This window comes from Dermacentor albipictus, chromosome 2, assembly GCF_038994185.2.
Source record: "Dermacentor albipictus isolate Rhodes 1998 colony chromosome 2, USDA_Dalb.pri_finalv2, whole genome shotgun sequence".
Classification (NCBI taxonomy): Eukaryota; Metazoa; Arthropoda; class Arachnida; order Ixodida; family Ixodidae; genus Dermacentor; species Dermacentor albipictus.
This window is the reverse complement of record NC_091822.1, coordinates 47,979,220-47,999,856: the sequence shown is the minus strand read 5'-3', so window position 1 is coordinate 47,999,856 and position 20,637 is coordinate 47,979,220. Positions and strand designations below refer to the sequence as shown.

Here is a 20,637-nt window from a genome sequence, read left to right as displayed (position 1 = left end):
ATAATGCCTACTTTCGGCACTTAATGTTATTACCGAAGGAATATTGAAGAAAACGTGATACGCTTGGTCCAGAGAGAACCATACGCATACTGCTCAGTATCTTACACCGGCAAGACAAGACAGAGGTCAAACGACATGCGATTCAATGGCAGGTGAAGGAAATGCTTCAAGACGGCGTAATACAGCCTTCATGCAGTCCCTGGTCATCGCCAGTAATTCCTGTTAAAAAGAAAGATGGCATGCTTTGGTTTTGTGTTGACTACAAGCCATCTTGTCCGGTATGCAATGCCTCATGACCTCGAGAGTACCCGAATCTTGGAAGAATGCTAACATAATCCTAATCCATAAGAAAGGGGACGCCAAAGACTTGAAAAATTATAGACCGATCAGCTGTCAGTTGCCTACAAACTATTTACTAAGGTAATCACAAATAGAATCAGACAATAGAAAAGAAATGGGCATGGGCAGGACATGTAATGAGGAGGGAAGATAACCGATGGTCATTAAGGGTTACGGACTGGATTCCAAGGGCAGGGAAGCGTAGCAGGGGGCGGCAGAAAGTTAGGTGGGCGGATGAGATTAAGAAGTTTGCAGGGACGGCATGGCCACAATTAGTACATGACCGGGGTTGTTGGAGAAATATGGGAGAGGCCTTTGCCCTGCAGTGGGCGTAACCAGGCTGATGATGATGATGAAATAGAATCAGGAACACCTTAGACTTCTGTCAAGCAAAGGACCAGGCAGGATTCCGTAAAGGCTACTCAACAATAGACCATATTCACACTATCAATCAGGTGATAGAGAAATGTGCGGAATATAACCAACCCTTATATATAGCTTTCATTGATTACGAGAAAGCGTTTGATTCAGTCGAAAACTCAGCAGTCATGGAGGCATTACGGAACCAGGGTGTAGACGGGCCTTATGTAAAAGTACTGAAAGATATCTGTAGCGGCTCCACAGCCACCGTAGTCCTCCATAAAGAAAGCAACAAAATCCCAATAAAGAAAGGCGTCCGGCAGGGAGATACGATCTCTCCAATGCTATTCACAGCGTGTTTACAGGAGGTGTTCAGAGACCTGGATTGGGAAGAATTGGGGATAAAAGTTAATGGAGAATACCATAGTAACTTGCGATTCACTGATGATATTGCCTTGCTTAGTAACTCAGGGGTCCAATTGCAATGCATGCTCACTGACCTGGAGAGGCAAAGCAGAAGAGTGGGTCTAAAAATTAATCTGCAGAAAACTAAAGTAATGTTTAACACTCTCTGAAGAGAACAGCAATTTACAATAGGTAGCGAGGCACTGGAAGTGGTAAGCGAATACATCTACTTAGGGCAGGTAATGATGGCGGATCTGGATCATGAGACTGAAATAATCAGAAGAATAAGAATTGGCTGGGGTGCGTTTGGCAGGCATTCTCAGATCATGAAAAGCAGGTTGCCATTATCCCTCAAGAGAAAAGTGTATAATAGCTGTGTCTTACCAGTACTCACCTACGGGGCAGAAACCTGGAGGCTTACGAAAAGGGTTCTACTCAAATTGAGGATGACGCAACGAGCTATGGAAAGAAGAATGATAGGTATAACCTTAAGGGATAAGAGAAGAGCAGATTGGGTGAGGGAACAAACGCGAGTTAATGACATCTTAGTTGATATCAAGAAAAAGAAATGGGCATGGGCAGGACATGTAATGAGCAGGGAAGATAACCGATGGTCATTTAGGGTTACGGACTGGATTCCAAGGGAAGGGAAGCGTAGCAGGGGACGGCAGAAAGGTAGGTGAGCGGATGAGATTAAGAAGTTTGCAGGGACGAGATGGCCACAATTAGTACATGACCGGGGTAGTTGGAGAAGTATGGGAGAGGCCTTTGCCCTGCAGTGGGCGTAACCAGGCTGATGATGATGATGACAAAGAGCTAAACAATGTCAAAAAGAAAGGCGTGTACCTCTTGCCTCGTGTCGACGATTCTCTGGACAGGCTGAGGAACGCAAAGTACTACTCTATCGATCTGAAACGTGGCTACTGGCAAATTGAAGTAGATGAGCGGGACCACAAGAAAACTGCTTTTGTGACTCCGGATGGCCTTTATGAATTCAGAGTACTTCCTTTCGGCCTCTGTTCCGCTCCAGTCACATTGTAGCGAATGATGGATACCGTTCTCACTGACTTCAAATGGAAACGCTGCCTCGTCTATCTTGACGATGTCATGTTTTCTGAAACTTTTGACGAGCACTTTCAGTGCCTTCAGAATGTACTTGAAGCCATCTGATCGACTGATCTTACACTTAAGCCAGAAAAATGGCAGACAAAAAGGGACGTTTCTCCAGCGAGCGGGATTGTTTTTTTACTTCGTTGTCTTTTTCACCATTTTTGCTGGGCACGCAATGCTGAGCGTTTGCTGGCTCAAAACACCAGGTGGCAATATACAACACACAATTACCAGTTTATTAAAAGGATTGCCCGAAGTGACATTGCCTCAAGGGGCGTCTGAAGGGCGATGTATTGACAAGCGACAGACTTGTCGGTAACCATTGCTACACTGCTGGAGGCATTAGCTTCATCACTGTCTTTTTGGAAGATGGTGTAATTACGAAGAAAGTTAGTGTTTGGTTTCAGATGTGTCTCCTGAACACACAGCAACTTTGAATTATGTTCGTGTAGGAGTTCTTTAAAATTGCCAAGGTTATGAAGAAGTCCTCTAACATTCCATTGTAGTATATGTGTCTCCATTATGATAAATGAGCTTTGTGCTGTGTGTTAAAGAGGCAAAGATTAGCTCATGGGGCATTTCCAGGTGCCATGATGCGAGGTTTGTCTTTTTTGGAGCGAGCGCAAGAATCTCGCCACTCCTTGCGCGCTGGCGGCGCCGTCTGGCTGGTCGTTGTGTCCATCGCCTCTTGCGAGGTACTGGGCACATGTTCTCGCGAGCACTGTTTAATGTGAAGGACTTGACACATGAAATGAGACCTTTGAGGCCACAAGCCCAGATGGTGATGGCCCGTTCTGCAAATACAGCAGCTACTGCAGTGGCCTCGTATAGACCCAGGGCAGTTGTATGCAAGCAGCCGTGACCTTAATCAGTTAGGTTTTTTGACGGTAGCCATGGCGTTTTGTGATGGCGCCTTTTGTATCATTTTGCAACAGTAAAGCAGTTGGCAGCTCTTTCTTACAAGTAAATTCTCTATTTTACGCAGCACATAAGATATTCCTCCAACATCCACAGCTAAATGCAAGTGCTTGTGCTAAGTGCTATGCTCATGGCAACAATCCACTGGCTGTTTCTGACAAAAATAGAGCATAAACAAAGCCATCATGAAGACAGAGTTGGTGGATCGAGCCATCTGACTTGTGGATAGTGTAACAACGTCCTAAAACTACTGCATTTAAAAAGTTATTTGATAATGATTTACACATGCCCACTTAGGCTGATTAAAATAACCTTGTTAAATGAACATCTAGTAGTTAAATGCTTAATTACTTTCCAATTGTATGCATGTAAATAAAGCCATGAGAAGGCATCGCAGTGCCACTGCCTGTGTGGCAAAGTTGGATGACATGCCAGTCACCTGGATATTTTTCTTTTTTGTCATTCACGTGACAAAATCAGATAGTAGAACATGACAGCGTGAACGGCATAAGAAATACTGCCAACATTCTGCTAATGAAAAGCAAGATAACAAAGAGCCAAACATGCAGGTGTTCTTTGCGCATTTGTTGCCAAGACATAACATACATTCGCTATCTTTTTGAGAAGGCATCATTACCATCATCATCAGTCTATTTTATGTACACTGCAGGATGAAGGCCTCTCCCTGCGTTCTCTAAGTACCCCTGTCCAGCGCCAATCGATTCCAAGTAGCGCCCGCAAATTTCCTAATTTCATCGCTCCACCTAGTATTCTGCCATCCTCGACTGCGTTTCCCTTCTATTGGTACCCATTCTGTAACCCTAATGGTCCAGGTCCAACAGTTATCTAATCTGCGCATTACATGACCTGCCCAGCTTCATTCTTTTTTCTTAATGTCAAATAGAATATTGGCTATACCCGTTTGCTCTCTGATCCAATCCGCTCTCTTTCTGTCTCTTAATGTTATGCCTAGCATTCTTCGTTCCATCGCTCTTTGCGCGGTCCTTAGCTTGGTCTCAAGCTTCTTCGTCAATCTCCAAGTCTCTGTCCCATATGTTAGCACTGGTGAAATGCACTGATTGTACACCTTCTTTTTCAATGATAACGGTAACCTTCCACTCAGGAGCTGACAATGCCTGCCGTATACGATATAACCCATTTTTATTCTTCTATGAATGTCCTTCTCATGATCAGGGTTCCCTGTGATTGACCAATGTAAACGTACTCCTTCACAGACTCTAGAGGCTGACTGGCGATCCTGAACTCTTGTTCCACTGCCAATCTATTCATCATTATCTTTGTCTTCTGCATATTAATCTTCAACCCCACTCTTACACTCTCTCTCTTAAGGTCCTCAATCATTTGTTGTAACTTGTCTGCAGTGTTGCTGAATCGAACAATGTCATCGGCAAACTGAAGGTTGCCGAGATACTCGCCATCAATCCTTACTCCAAGCATTCGCAGTTTAATAGCTTGAATGCTTCTTCCAGCACGCAGTGAATAGCATTGGAGAAATTGTGTCTCCCTGTCTGACCCCTTTCTTTACAGGAATCTTCCTGCTTTTCTTGTGTAGAATTAAGGTAGCTGTGGAATCTCTGTAGACAATTTCAAAGGTATTTACGTAAGCGGTCTGTACTGCTTGGTTACGTAATCCCTCTACGACTGCTGGTATCGCTACTGACTCAAATGCCTTTTCGTAATCTACGAAAGCCATTTAGAGAGGCTTATTGTACTCTGCGGATTTCTCGATTAACCGATTAATGACATGGATGTGATCCATTGTGGAGTATTCCTTCCTGAAGCCAGCCTGTCCCTTGGCTGACTACAGTCCAGTGTTGCCCTTATTCTATGGTAGATTATTTTGGTGAATATCTTATATAGGTAATACCGGGAGTAAGCTAATGGGTCTAAATTTTTCAATTCTTTAAAGTGTCCCTTTTGTCGATTGGTATAATGTTTGTATCCTTCCAGTTTTCTGGAAGAATGCAGTCGATAGGCACTTTGTATAGAGAGCTACTAGTTTTTCAAGCACTACGTCTCCTCCATCTTTGATTAAATCAACTGTTATTCCATCTTAACCTGCCGCTCTTCCTTGTTTCATGTCTTGCAGGGCCCTTCTGACCTCATCACTAGTAGTTATAGGAGGAGTTCCTGTATCCTGTTCATTACTGTCTGTAATGGAGGTATACTGGCTCCTCTGGGTACTGTACAGGTCAGTATAGAATTCTTCTGCTGCTTTTACTATACCTTCGAGATCGCTGATATTACCCTGCTTATCTTTCAGTGCATACATCTTGGTTTGTCCTACGCCAAGTTTCCTTCTCACTGATTTCAGGCTACATCTATTTTCTACGGCTTCTTCAGTCTTTCTCATGTTATAGTTTCAAATATCACTTATTTTCACCTTGTTGATCAGTTCTGACAGTTCTGTCAATTCTATCTTATCTCTTGAGTTGGACACTTTCATTCTTTGTCGTTTTTGTTTCTTTACTAGGTCCTTTGTTACTTGGGAGAGCTTGCCTACTGGTTTCCTTGATGCCTTGCCTCCCACTTCAATTGCTGCCTCTCAAGCCAACCTAGTTACGGTTTCATTCATTAGCTCTATGTCTTCATAATCTCTGTTCTAAGGCTGCGTATTTGTTTGCAAGTACCAGCCTGAATTTGTCCGCCTTTACCCTGACTTCCCCTAGGTTGACTTGTTTCTTCTCGACCAATTTTACTCTTTCTCTCTTCAAAATGAGGTGAATCCTAGCCCTCGTTAACCTACGGTCACTGCACTTTACCCTACCTATCACTCCTATGTCCTGCACTATGCTGGGATCGACAGAAAGTATGAAATCACTTTCATTTCGTTTCACCATTAGGGCTTTTCCAGGTCCACTTTCTGTTGCTATGTTTCTTGAAAAAGGTGTTCATTGTTCTTAGCTTATTCTTTTCAGCGAATTCTACCAGCATCTCTCCTCTAGCGTTCTTAGAATCTACGCAGCAGTTGCCAATTGCTTGTTCACCAGCCTGCTTTCTCCCCACTTTTGCATTGAAGTCGCCCATTACGACAGTATTTTTATCTATTTATTTATTTATTTATTTATTTATTTATAGAGTACCTACACCGCCCCAAAGGCATTACGCAAGGCAGAACAAAATATAACCCGTAATACAGAAAAGCTTTTGGACAGATATAATCACAAACAGAAGCACTACAATGGCATTTAGAGAAAGACATACAAGTAATGTGAAACAAACAGGTTTCAAGATATATAACACATACATGTGTTTTACAAGAGCGCCGTCACAGCATAGAATAGAATAGTTGGTTATGTGACACATTTACTATATCATCGGGGAATCTGTTCCATTGTCGAATTGATTTGGGGAAAAAAAGAGTAGTGAAAAGTGTTTGTTCTGCAGTTATAGGCTGAGATCTTTTCGTTGTTATCACAGCGAGTCAATATATAATCTGGTTCCAGAAGATAGTTATAGCAATTGATACCTGTGTGACTGTTATATATACTCGGAGAAATAGTTTGAGCCTTAACTTCTGCCTACGCATATGTAGTAGATCCCATCCTAAAGTGGCCTTCATTTCAGAAACGCTAGAGTACGCGCTGTAATTACTATAAACAAACCTTACTGCTTGGTTCTGTCGTTTTTCCAGTCTATTAATGAGGTAACCTTGAAAGGGATCGCATTACACAAGCATAATCAAGTATTTTTCTGACATGTAAGAAGTATAAAGTTTCTTTAACTTTGCACGTTCACTGTTTAAATTTTCTGCGAATAAAATGTAACATCCTACTAGCTTTCCCTATGACAGTGTCAATATGTTTATGCCAAGTGATTGATTCGGTGAAATAGACTCCTAAATACTTGTATTCTGACTGCATGTCGATAAGTATAAGCGTGCCATTGATGCTATATCGGTGCTGAAATTTGCATAATTTTCTGGAAAAACTTACGCTACTGCACTTTTTTATATTTAAATTCATGTTCCATTTTTTACACCAGATTGCTATCTTATCTAAATCTGTTTGCAACATATCTATGCATTTTCAGTAGTAATTTCTCTGTAAATCACACAGTCATCAGCAAATAGTTTCATGGGTGATGAAATTAGTTCAACAATGTCATTTATATAGATTAAAAATAAAAAGGGGCCCAGTACGCTTCCCTGAGGAATGCCCGAAGAAACAGTTATTGGTGAAGATGCGGCGCTGTTTAGGCCGACAGACTGGGTTCTTCCATTTAAGTAGTTTCATATCCAATTTTGAACGTTTTCGTTTATATTTAATGCAGCAAGCCTTACATCTAAGAGCTTATGGGACACAATATCGAAAGCTTTTTGAAAATCAATAAGAACCGTGTCTACCCAACTATTGTTATCAATGGCTTTAGATAAGAAGTGCTGAAATTCAATTAGTTGTGTGTTGCAGAAATAACCTTTTCGGAATCCATGCTGGGAAGGTGTAAAGAAAGCGTTTGAGTCAAGGAATGCATATATGTTACTATATAAAATGTGTTTGAATATTTTGCAACATATCGACGCTAGTGAAATTGGTCTATAGTTTTCTCCGAGTTTTCTATCGCCCAATTTAAAGATTGGTGTCACGTTTGCCATTTTCCAATCCTGGGGAATGAGGCCTGTTTCAAGGGAAAGCTTATAAATGATCGTTATATACAGAGCAATGCTGAGTTTTCACTTTTCTCATCTCTAATTCAACACCTTCATAAAACCGGTCTACTTCCTTGTTATGATGAGTGGATGTAGGAGCGTAGGCTTGTACTACCTTTAATCAAACCTCTTATTAAGTTTGATCATGACTACTACTACCCTCTCATTAATGCTGTAGAATTGATCAATGTTGCCCGCTATGTCCTTATGGGTTAGGAATCCTACCCTGTATTGCTTCTTGTACGGGAGACCTCTATAGCAGAGGATATGGCCTTTATTCAGCAATGTATAAGCCTCACCAGTTCTAATCTCACTAAGGCCAATGATATCCCAAAGAATGTCTGATAGTTCTTCAAAGAGTCCTGCTAAGCTAGCCTCACTCGACAGAGTTTGGCTGTTAAAGGTTGACAGGGTCAGTTTCCATTGGCGGCCGGACCCAGAGATTCTTAGCACCCTCTGCTACGTCACAGGTCTGACCGCTGCCTTGGTCAGGTGCTCCGCAGGTGTTGGGGACTGAGGGCCATGGGTTAATTGTAGAAACCTTCAGGGAGGTAGTGGCCGTATACTGCACCAAGGAGGCCAATTTGTGTTCTGGTGAAGGAGTGTCTTTGCTCAAGCTTAGTGGGCCTTCCTAATTTGGTTGTACCTGGATTAGTATAGCCCCACTCGCTCTCGGCATCTTTCGCCAGTGTCAGGCGTCACTCCAAGCCTGCAGATGTAGTGCACTGCAGGTCGATGTCAGGCACAGCATTGTTAGAAGTTAAAAAAAAAAAAAAGATTCGAACTTTCGACTATCGCAACCGAGCATTCCGCATAGCTTAGTCAGATAATCCCGTAGGCAACGAGGCTACCTTATCGCCGAAAAGTACAGCCCAGAGGGCCCTACATGCCTAACAGGTACGTTGATTTATCTGCCCTCTGCGGGTTTTGACAATCGTCATAGGTTGGACGATATAGTGTCAATTCACAGCGGTCCCAACAGTTTTTCCCTGAATCTCATGCATGCACGCGGCCTTCAATGCACCTAGGTACACAATATATTTTCGGTGACTCTGAACAGCCCTTAAAAACTTGTGTGTAAAGTAAAACAAAGAAAAAAGATTTCAGCGCTTACCGAGAAGCCCCAAGCTGCATATCGTCCGCTCGTTATCTTGTCTGCCTGCCTCCTGCAGTCCGAACCTTGTGTTCCCGGGTACAAATTAACAGCGGCTAGTCGAGCCGTGCAGAACAATACGACTATGAGCCTCCAGTACAACAGACGATCTTGACAGTTCATAGGCTACTTCGGGCTTTCTACAGCTTTGGACCACGCTTATACTAATGAGAAGGAAGAAATGGGGGGATACTGGCCATGTAGTTTTACGGGAACCCTGTGGGCCCACACGCTAGGAAGTCAGGAATGCTATGCCTCATAGAACCTACAATAGTGCCATCCTCAGTCAGTCAGACATGGTTTGTACACTTTGCACGTGGAAGCAATAGACGGCCCTGCTACCACCAAGCTCACAATACAATACCCGTGAATCTAAACAAAAGTATGCTAGAAGGAATAACTGCAAATGTAGACGAAAGGAATGGATGCAAGTACAATCATTCTGACTAGATGAAAATATGTGTTAACCTCACAAGTGGTTCTGTCGCTACTTGCTTTTTCTTCATTCTTTGCGTGAATACTGTAAATACCTTCTCGTCACATTTATCTGTTCCTTTCGTGCAAAAATTTTGCATCATCAAAAAAAGCCCATTTTGGCAGCGTGCCTCATAAGTTGCTGTGGATAAATTCTTGAACATTGTAGTGGTATGGAGTGTGCACTGCTAACATCTATTCATGTATTATGTTCCCCGAATACGTTTACAAGATCTGTATAAGCTAGCTTCTATTTATGTAGGTTTACAAAGAGAGAATCGCGGCATGTGCAGTTAGGAATTTTTCTGCGTTATATTTTCTAGTGTTGTCACTAGAAAGTATGTGCAAGGTATGTCAGCAGTGCATTGCAAAGCCCTTTTTGTAAAGCTCTCATGGCTTAATTTGCGGCAAATCCTTTTTTTCCTACAACAATCAAAATACACATAGATTATACCTATATATATGTATGGGCCATTGTTCCTCATGCAGTATGCGTGTTCCTTCATGATAATGCTGATCAGTGTTAATGGAATTATCATAACAGCATTCAGTAGAGGAGGCACAGAGATCTTGATTTTGCCCTTCCGACAAAGTCCACTACAATTATTGTCTACTGAATCATTCCCCTGTATTGTAGAAGAATGTACAATAAACAGAGAAGCAAGTGTTTAAACAAGATACTACAAGAGCACAACATATGAGCAGGTAGGAACTTACTCGAATCTGTGATTCCTGGGCTGTTAGGCCTGAGGATACGGTAGGTGCATATGTTGGCCAGGGGGATTTCGATGCACTCCTTGCTCTGAGCATTCTCCAACTCAAGGATGCTGCAAATAGAGAACCAACAAGAACACCACAGACTGCTGTGAAAGACACGTGATGCGTCTAGCAGCCGTAAAAAGCCACCTGCATGCTCAGGTGAAAATACTCAATCGGAATCCAAATGGCACTGCTTGAGACCAACTGGTATAAGTCGACTGGTCCCAGCTATAATCCAACTGGCATGCAACTGGTTCCAGTTACAAGCCAACTGGGCAGCAACTAGTTTCAGTTGGGATCCAACTGGAACTTTGACCAGTTGTATATCAACAACTGGTGCCAGTTGAGATCCAAGTGATACCTTGACCAGCATTGGCATAGCCGGGGGGGGGGGGAGGTTGAAATCTACCTTCCACCTCAAATTTTTCCAACGAACCCTGCCCCGCCCACCCCCCCTTCTTCCCACGGAATAGAAAATTGCGAGAGGAGCACTTCGAAAGAGTGACATGGATGAAAGGGAATGCTTGAATGTGAAAGCAAGGTGAGGGCTAGTGGTGGTCTGAAGAGGATGGGGGGGGGGGCATGCTATGGGGGCGATACCCTCTCCCATGCACAGAACATTGCGGCCCCGCTCATGCCTTTACATCATTCCAGGTCACGTTAACCCTGACTGCTGAGGGGGGTTGCTGCCAAAAATTCCACACACAGACAAAGATGGGACGAGCAAGTGAATTCAACTTGAGAGGCATTGTTGCTCCCCATCAGGCCTCCCCACCAAGCCTTCGCTTAAACTGCTACCTCAACTGAACACCGTAACCTTTGTTGGCAGCGAGAAACGGCACCAGAGACGAAACTGTGAAAACGTTATGACACACTAGTTCGGCAGCCATACTGACAACTAGCCTGTCAAGCGACGTGTGTGCTTGAGATGTGATGATTTTTCAAGAGGAACCCAAGGTGTCACTATGTGCATAATCTTATTTAGGCAGTACTAGTGCTTGACAGCTTCACCTCTGGAAGACATTACAACTTCAGGCCAACAGGTGGCAACTGTTTTTATTCCTGATTACATGGCTTTGTGAATACGTCGAGTGCAGATTGATGTGCGCAGCTTTCCCCTGTCTTGATTCTGCCATTCAAAGGTAATTAAGTTATTTATATTTTGAGCGCAAGTGCTTCTTTATCCTGAACACATAAATACTGCAGCACAGTGTCACTGGCTTGAGTGCAGTACTAAGCGATGGCTGTACATACATAATGCCCGAGTTTATTGCGTGTTTCCAACCCTCAATATGAACCAGTTCCATGAAAGACTTTTGTCTTGAATAGCATGTAGAACTATGAAGCATACACATACTAGTGCATGTCTGAAGCTCTTCCTGATGTGTAACAAAAGTGTATATGGGGCATGCTTGCACTACAAGTGCGTATTCCCAAGTCTGTTCCATATGTAGGCATATACGAGGGCGAATCAAAGTCTTTTCCCCCATTTTTTATTAGCCAAAGTAAGGTACATACAGATAATTACAAATATACGTACTATTCTACGTACCTTACACTATTTTTCCACATAATCCCCACACCGGTCCAGACATTTGTCCCATCACAGCACTAAATTTCAGATACCCCTGTTGTCAGTCAGCAATGCATGCAGCATCCCCGAATGCTCACTGTCATGCAAGTCCTCATGGCCCTTTTGCGAACTCACATCATATCCACCTCACACTTCTCCAAGCGGGACGCCTTCCCCATATGTGGGCTGCGTTTCCCTGTGAATTTTGATGGGTATTTCTCCCTTGCTCCATAGAAAATGAAACGCACTTCGTTGCTTGTACACTGTGGACATGTGCAGCACAACCGCCATCTTCAAGAATTGACAGCTGCGCCGTGCTGCAGAGATAGCGACAGATAAGGCCAGGCCGGTCCAAGAAAGGTCCACCGCTGGGAATGAATACCCTACGCTGATCTCCATTTACAGCTGTAATTTGGCTAAATAAAACAGGTGCAAAGACGTTTTGATTCACCCTCATAGATTAGTGAAAAAAATAAAATAAGAAAGCCCTGGCATAACATGGCCATATGTAGGCATACAGATTAGATAGTGATGTACAAGCACTACTAAACCTTGGACAGCTCATACGTATATCTCTGAATGTTTTTTTATTGGAAAAGGTCAGAGGGCAAATTCTGCAGACAGTGTTGGTGACGCAGATTTTAAGAGAGAATTCAGAAGCATGAGCTTTGGATGAAAAATGCCCTGAGTTTAGTAGCTTGCCATGCAATATTTTCACTTCAATTGTAGACATGGCTATGAATGAACACACGTGAGTATATGCAGCTTTGCCCAATCCTACAGGCACATTCAAGGCACGCTCATAAGTAAACATTTCTTGTGTAGGCCTTCAAATTTGCACAAAACGACCGTCACATACAAGGGCACACAAAATAGGATCTCACATTTCTGAATACTTGATCAGAAAAATGTCTCTTGTGAGTTTTTGATATACCAACACAACTATCTCAATAGCCAATTGTGTTTTGATCCACTCGTACTACATGCCACAGTTGCTGCTAAACCGGAGTGATATGTCATTGAATATTTATGTGGCAAACAGCCAAGGGCAGTTTTGGCTTTACGTCAGGTCACGCTGCATTATGTGTATCAGAACTACTGATGCATCAGTATGTGCATCATGTAGACATTAAATTTTTTGGTAGAATTGCTTGCATGAAGTAGTGATTGCTTTTTCACTCATTGCATGTAAATATTTCTTTCAGATGGTGATGTACAAGAGCTATAAAATGTGCTAATGTGAGCCTGTTTTGAAGGAAACATTAAACTTGTTGCAAAGATAAACACAAGCAGCAAGGGTTCTAATAAATGTAGAGTTCCAGCACCAAGCTGCTTCGGTTTGGTGCTGGAAGCTGCTTCGGCAGGACTAGCTGGTCTTACGGCTAATCCTTGGCAACATGCAATGGCAACCACAAAGATGCATACGAGCTATGGCCAGCTGGAATCCCATTTTGTTTGTGGACCTCTGGTTCTAGCAGGCCATGGCTCACAGCGCCTATATCAGTTGCAATGGGGACCAGCTAGGAGCACTTGCAATGGGGTACAACTGGAAATTGTTCCATAAACCAGCTGAACTGGGACCAGTTACATTCCCCTTTGCAAATTTTCACCTAAGTGGGCGAGATGGTAAACAATAACTTCCAGTATGAGCAACAGCATTAAATGTGCAAGCACTTTTGTCGCTCTGCTTGAGAATGTTTCTCTATAAGAGGCACAAATAAATTAAGCACAAGCCATCAATCATAGCAGCAGCATAGCCTTAGCTGCTTTTGCGCCATTAAACCCCATTAAACTAACTAACTAACATCAATCATAGCAAGTGTAAATCGTTACGACAGCTAGAGAGAAAGACAATGGTACCCTAAAGTACACTGACTATAGTCTTCCAATAACGTAAGCAGTTTCTACTTATCTGCTGGCACAAATGTGCTAGCAGCAACAGAATCATTGAGAAAGTACTCCTTTACTTTTTAAAATGGAAAATTGACTGCGATGACAAGTACTATATATATGTTACGGCGCAACTAATGGTGATGCCAGTGAGAAGGTGACAATTTGACTTGTAGAGGAGAAATCGGTTTCGACAGCCATCTTGTTTATGCATTGTTGTCAATCTTGTAAATATTGTAAATACATCTTTATATGTGACTTCTTCAAGGCAACAATATATAAGTATTTCGGACCTGTGATTCTGCTTCAATCTATGCTTGTTTTTTGGAAAGGCAATTTTAGCAGAATCATGTGTTTAGAAATCACAACGTTTGTCATTCGAGTCCCATAAGCAATTGCAATGTTTATTTTCAATCCCAGGCAAACCGCAGTTGCAGTATTTGGGAATCAAATTCACAGTCTTTTTTTTTCCACAGCAAAAGAGCTGGAAAAGGCCAGGCAACACAAGTTAATTTCTGGTAAATTGCAGCTGACCACAGCTTTGGAAACTGTCACCAGCGTTGCGGTTGTTGGACACTTCCTGCAGTAGCAGAATACTAGAAGTTTATAATAATGTAAGACTGTCTGTATTAATGCACTGCTGCAGTCTTAAGAATCAGTCTACCGATGCACTATGTTGAAGGGGGATGCCCGGGGGGGGGGGGGGAAGGGACAACTTTTGAACCATTCAACTGATTCTAATAAAATTTTGTGGAATAAGTTACCTTATTATGATTACAGTATTTTTAAAGCTTTCATTACATTGGCTGAAACAGAAAAAAAGCCATGGTAATCATATTGAAAATTGGAGTGTGTTACCTTAGAGAACCACCTGCCTTCCGCAAACTAGGCCTTCCGTGACACAAATTCAGAAACTTTCCTTGAAATGTTAAGCTACTCAGCTAAGTAACCTCTACCCGCTCAAAACTGGAATACGCTGGCATTGCATGGGATCTATATACTAAACTCAACATTAACAGACCTGAGAGAATCCAGAGAAGGTCTGTTCATTTCATTTATTCGAAGTTCAAACGTTCCGACTTCACATTATTCATACTGGCTAACAACATTTTCTCTTTTGAAGTTAGGTTGGGCCCTCTTTTTCAACACAACACCGCACAGGGGCAATAGCTTACAGTCGTCTTCTCTCTTTTTCAGCTTTAGAGCTGTGAAGCGCTCTTGTCTATGCTCGTGACATGCTACTTTTAGTTGCTTGTTCGATGTGCTTCCTTGTCAGGACTCTATAATCCAGCTCCAGCTTCTGGAGTACTCACTTGATATGCCGCAAGCACCCTCACTGAACTTTAGCACAGTCTTTGCTGTTCTCAGAGATGAGCATTCCATCTTCGGGCAGCTCTTCCACCCTAGTGCATTGTATTATTTGCACTGCGCATCTGCACCCGCGAACATCGTTTGATGAGCTCTGGCTTACTAAGCTTGTTGCATAGGGTCACTAGCTCTATTCACAATGACTTGCTGAAAGCTGGACAACGGATTCTTGGCATCAACAGCTTACCAGCACCTACCCGGGCTTCGTGCTGGTCATACTCCGAGTATTTACTGATCCTAATTGCAATCAAACTTATGAATCTGGGTTTCAGTATCAGTCCGTCAGTCACTTCAAACTCGCCGTGATAGAAAGTTGTATTTTTTCTAACTAGGCCAAGAAGAAGTTTTTTCTTTAAAAACAAACTGAGCTTTAGTTTTGGTTTGCCACTCAATCCTGGCTTGCCACGATTGAAAATATTTGTTTCTGGCATTTTTGCTGCACATTGTGCAGCAGCTGCAGTAGGTCTCTTACGGCTAAATAGTGCAAAGAACTATCTTTTGAACAAGAGTGTTTATTCTGCATCCCATCTCTCTTGTTCTTTGCAGCCACATTTTGACGACCTCGTTTCTGAATACTTTGGGCGGCAGGTGTGTGCCCCTCAGGCGAAAAAAAAAAAAAGATCTTTTTTTTTACAATGCAATTAGCAACAAAACTAGGCAAAACGCTGCTCCGGTATGAGGAATCCAAAACAACCTAAAACGAAGATGCATATTTTTGGTGACACTCATGATTTTACCTCACATCCCCCTTAAGAGAGGCACTAATGGATCACGCTTGGTTTCTAGGCAGAACTGCAGACCTGGTACATATATTTGGAAGTAGTCAGTAAAGGGTATCCTGTCAATCTTGACAGCTTGTAGGGCAGCTTTTCATTCAGCTACACGGTGTGAGAACAATGCTCAATTGCAGTACATGCTTTTAACATGACACCAGTGTGATCACAAGGGGTAAACACATTTGCTTGGCAGCTTTGGGCCAGCCAAGCCAGTGGCCAAGGAATGCGAGTGCATTTAGAATAGGTGATGTCTAAAACATGGCGTCTGATATGTTTTCGGCTCCTGCAATTGCTTCAGGCCTTTGAGATATGTTTTCATTACCTAGAGAGAGCTGTCACTAGGTTGTGAATTTGAATACCACCTATGAGCTGTTTCAATTTGTTTTTGCTGAGTATTTGACAGTATTGCTACCAGAATACAGTAACAAATACCCAACCACCTACCAGAACAGTGTTTTAACAAAGTCAGATGTGACACAAAAATGCCCTCATTAATATCCGACATGCATTATAAGCGTACACACTGATATCAGAAAAATTTTGAAAAGCTGCGATGGATCTATGCAAAAGAAATGTAAGCATGATGTACCCTGACGGGGCAAGAAAGGACCACACTTACGACTTTCAATGGCCTGGTGGAGGCCTGCCGTCCCAATATATGGAAAGTTAACGATGCTGAACAACAGATTTAGACAAGGGCGTACACATCCTTCTATTAAATTACATATGTGCCTTGCACCATCATTGATAAGCAACTGCACAAAGAGTTTAATCACAGGAGTGGTGTGTTAGCTCTGGCTGCAGGACAGCCAAGCTAAGCTATTGGCCAAAAGATGCTTTAAGGTTGTATTACGGAGTATTTGACATTTTTTCTACCAAAATGCATACTTTAAGCTTGTAAGCGATCCAATAGTCGTTTTGCTGTAACCTATGTTTCCATGAATCTTGCATTTTTGGTTTTGTTATAGCAGTAGAATACTCACTGAAATAAAGCGTAGCCAATCAGATTTTAGATGTACACTGTTATGTGTTTATGTTCATTATACTGAGGATAAACTGCACTTGCTAAGTGTCTCACTCTGTATTTACTCATTACATTTCATTTGCCCACTATCACAAGCATGTGTGACATTTGTGCACAAACCACATTTTCACCAACGAAAACAATGCAGTGTAAATGTGTCATTAATGATGCCCAACTAGCTTACAGTGGAGCACTGCTAAAAAGCTTCATTTATTGCAAGAAACCATGCTCAAGAAGCCCACCGATGGTCCAAGGAGAGCCGACAGCAGTGAGGCAGGGCAGCGTTCGTGTCGGGCACAACTGTAACAAGGAAGTGTGCGCCGGCAAGGAGCAGGCGCAGGTGCCTGTCGTAGAAGTCGTTCTCGCGCAGCGTGGCTGGGCTGCAGTCGTGACAGACGCGCACGGGGTCCACGAAGCACATGCGCTGCAGGGGAAGCCTGCGGCTGCAGCAGCTGCTGCAGTAGACGCGACCACACCGGCGACAGTGGTGCTGCGCAAGCATGTACCAGCCATGTTAAGATGGGCAAGGATGACAAATGGACATTTGTCATCCAGCAGACAAGTATCATCAAGCATCATCATCAAGCATCATCATCAAGCATCATCAGCATCATCAAGCAGACACCAAAGGTAGCTCAGCAGCTCCAAGCATGGCAAGGAACAATACGAGCACATGGGTAACCCACAAACGTGCATGAAGCAGATGAGTTGTGTGTAAGATAGGTTGTCTGATTGGAATCAACATTTCCAGGCAACAATTTGACCATGAGGGATACCCCAGTGGAGGGGATTCCCTCATAATTTAGACCCCCTGGAGTTCTTTAAACCTTCATGGACAAGTATTGCCTACAGGCACCACACCAGAAAAAGAAAATTCTTGCTGGGTTTCGGTTTTCAGTACACAGTTTCTGGCTAAATGTCTTCGGCCAACACTGCGTGATGGGCAGCATGTTATTTGTTCGTTCAGAGCAACTTCGGACAAAGAAGAAAACGTGTGGCACATGAATCCCTTTCTTTTGAAAGCATGGTCAGATGAGACAGACAGATGCAAGCTCTCCAGCTGCATTGGTATCGCACGCGTGATGTAAAGCAGTGAAACGTGCACCTATGGTTCACATATGACGAAAGTTGTCTGTACAAATTCCAAATGAAGCCATAGGTGGCTTGAAGTGAAGTTCAAGTTTTCTGTCCGGCCCCCGGGAGAAAGTGTTTTTTTTGGTTGATTCTGCATATACTTTGAGTGTTTCGCACACTTAGATAGAAAACAAACATTTCTTCCGGAAATTTATACGTCCTGACTGATCAGTTTTAATGGTACAAGGGCATTTTTGGCTGAAGAGCTCCAAGTCGATGGATATATTCAACGATTTATAATATAAATACAGGAGTCAGACCAGAATGGTAAGGATGCTGAAGCGTTCTATATAAAAGGGCAAATATCTCAAAGTGACAAAGGCGTAAAAGGCCTAGCTATACAATGCTGTTGATGCTAAATCAGATATGTCATATATCATGTCATATGTTACATCAGATATGAGATATACCAGATATCTAACTGTGTATGGGTTAAATAGAGATGTCGATGACTGAGCGATCACTCGTTATATGTTATATGCTATGTGTGTATTAGTGATTATTTCTAGTTTTAAGTGATTATAAGCATTAAATTTTTAGCTCGAAGCCATCAGCGAAGTACTTTTACTGTGTGAAAAGCTACGAGACCTCGAGGCATTCAATACCTCAGGCTCCTCGCATTTGAGATGGAGCATGGTGGTTTGGACTGTAGTACACATTGTTTAGAAACTGGACATTGGCAAGGTATTTCAAAACTTTGTTGACACTAATCATACGGTCATGGGATAAAAAATAATGCAAGGCGAGATGGTATATTATGCATTTAAAGTTCTTGAAAACGCTGTATTCTTGTTGGTGAAGTTTTGGACATTCAATTAAGATGTGCTGAACTGTGGATGTTCTCCACATTTTGCACATTGGGCGGTTGTGCCCCTGTTATCAGGTATTTGTCTGTTGCGTATGTGTGTCTTATACGAGGTCTGTAAGAGAAGTATCGGACCTTTGGCCGAAGAAAAGAAACTGGCATAACTGGAGCGTTGGAAACCTAATCACCCTCAAAGCAGTCTCCTTGGGACTCCACACACTTCTCCCAGCGGTGCTGTCATTGTTGGAAGCCTTCCGAGAAGGCCTCTTTTGGAATGGACTTTAGCTCAGCTGTAGTTGCAGCCATAATGTCCTCTCTTGTCTGAAATCGCGCTCCTTTTAATGGCCTCTTGATTTTGGGAAACAGCCAGAAGTCGCAGGGGGCCATATCAGGAGAGTAAGGAGCCTGTTGAACTACAGGAGTCTGGTTTTTCACCAAAAAAGTCTGAATAAAGTGCGAGGAATGCGCAGAAGGATTGTCATGATGGATGCGCCAATTTCCTGTTGACCACAACTCCGGTCTCTTGCAGCGCACAGCATCACGTAGGCGACGCAGGACATCCCTGTAGTACTCTTTGGTGATTGTTAGACCTAGTGGTGCGTAGTCATGGTGTACCACACTGCGGGAGTCAAAGAGAGCAGTCAGCATCACATTGACGTTGCTGAGCACTTGGCAGGCCTTCTTTGGTCTTGGTGATGTGGAATGCTTCCACTGTGACGACTGAGATATGGTTTCCAGGTCGTACCCGTATGCCCAAGATTTGCCACCAGTGATTATGGTGTTCATGAAGTTGGGTTCACTGTTTGTGGAATCCAGCATGTCCTGTGAGACTTCAACACGAAGTTGCTTTTGCCCCACCATGAGCAGCTTTGGCACAAATTTTGCCGCAACTCTCTTCATGGCTAAATCTTCGGTCAAAACGGAATGTGCAGAAAAAGTGCTGATGTCAACCTCTTCCGCAATTTCTGGGATAGTCACACGACGCCCCCACATCACCACAGCGTTCACTTCAGCAATGACCTGGTCATTTCGGCACAGTGATGGCCGACTGGAGCGTCGCTCACGCTCCACCAATGTGCGGCTGTCTTTAAACCGGTTGTACCACTCCTTAATCTGTGTGCTGCTCATAGCATCATCACCAAAAGCCGTCTGAATCTTCCGAATGGTTTCCACTTGGCTATCGCCCAGTTTGTGGCAAAATTTGCTGCAGTAGCGCTGCTTCAGTCACTCCGCCATTTTCCTTGCAATAAAAAACCAACGAGAGCACTGTGCACTACCTCACTCAAATGCTGCGTCCCAGCAACTGACGCTATCGGCAGGTGGGAAAGAATTTGCACATGCACACAAAGGTTCAAGGTCGGCTGATGCATGCGCACCTGTTTCATATCCATCAGGTGTTTGCAAAAAAAAGTAAGGTCGGACACTTTTCTAACAGACCTCGTACGTAGCCTGCACAGTGTGGTTTCTGTTGATCTTGCGGCTTTTTGCTGGAAAAATTTGCCTAGTTGTAGTTTTATTGCATGTAATTTGTTTCGTGTTTCTTTATCCCACTGGGACTGCCGGTGCTGGCATAAGCAGTTACGGACGTAAGGTTTAATATCTCGACTAGGTACCTTAGTAACTTCAATGTCACCACATAGACCAGCTTCTCTAGCATTCTCATCTGCTGCCTTGTTTCCTGTAACGCCGCAATGCCCTGCTACCCAGCATACCATGAGGGAAAGTTCTTCATTGTAAGCATAATAAATGGATTTCAGCAGCTGATTAAAAAGCAGGGTTATCCCCTACTTTCCTTAAAGCTAGTGCAGTTACGACGCTAAGTGCATTTGTGTAGATAACAGCTTTTTGTATGCTATGTTGTCGTATATGATCCACAGCCA

At 43.0% G+C, this 20,637-nt stretch overlaps 1 protein-coding gene and 1 pseudogene across 1 annotated transcript in view; both read right to left on the bottom strand.

Moving 5' to 3' along the window:
* Positions 1-20,637, bottom strand: part of LOC139055931 (zinc finger FYVE domain-containing protein 21-like) — a 59,397-nt gene that overhangs the window by 19,098 nt on the left and 19,662 nt on the right. The window contains exons 3-4 of the mRNA XM_070533591.1: positions 17,061-17,308; positions 10,146-10,255 (exon numbers count right to left, since the gene is read on the bottom strand). Of these exons, the coding sequence (XP_070389692.1) occupies positions 10,146-10,255; positions 17,061-17,308 (358 nt within the window). The remainder of the gene's footprint in view (positions 1-10,145; positions 10,256-17,060; positions 17,309-20,637) is intronic.
* LOC139056450 (protein GVQW3-like) lies at positions 17,731-19,993 on the bottom strand (annotated as a pseudogene).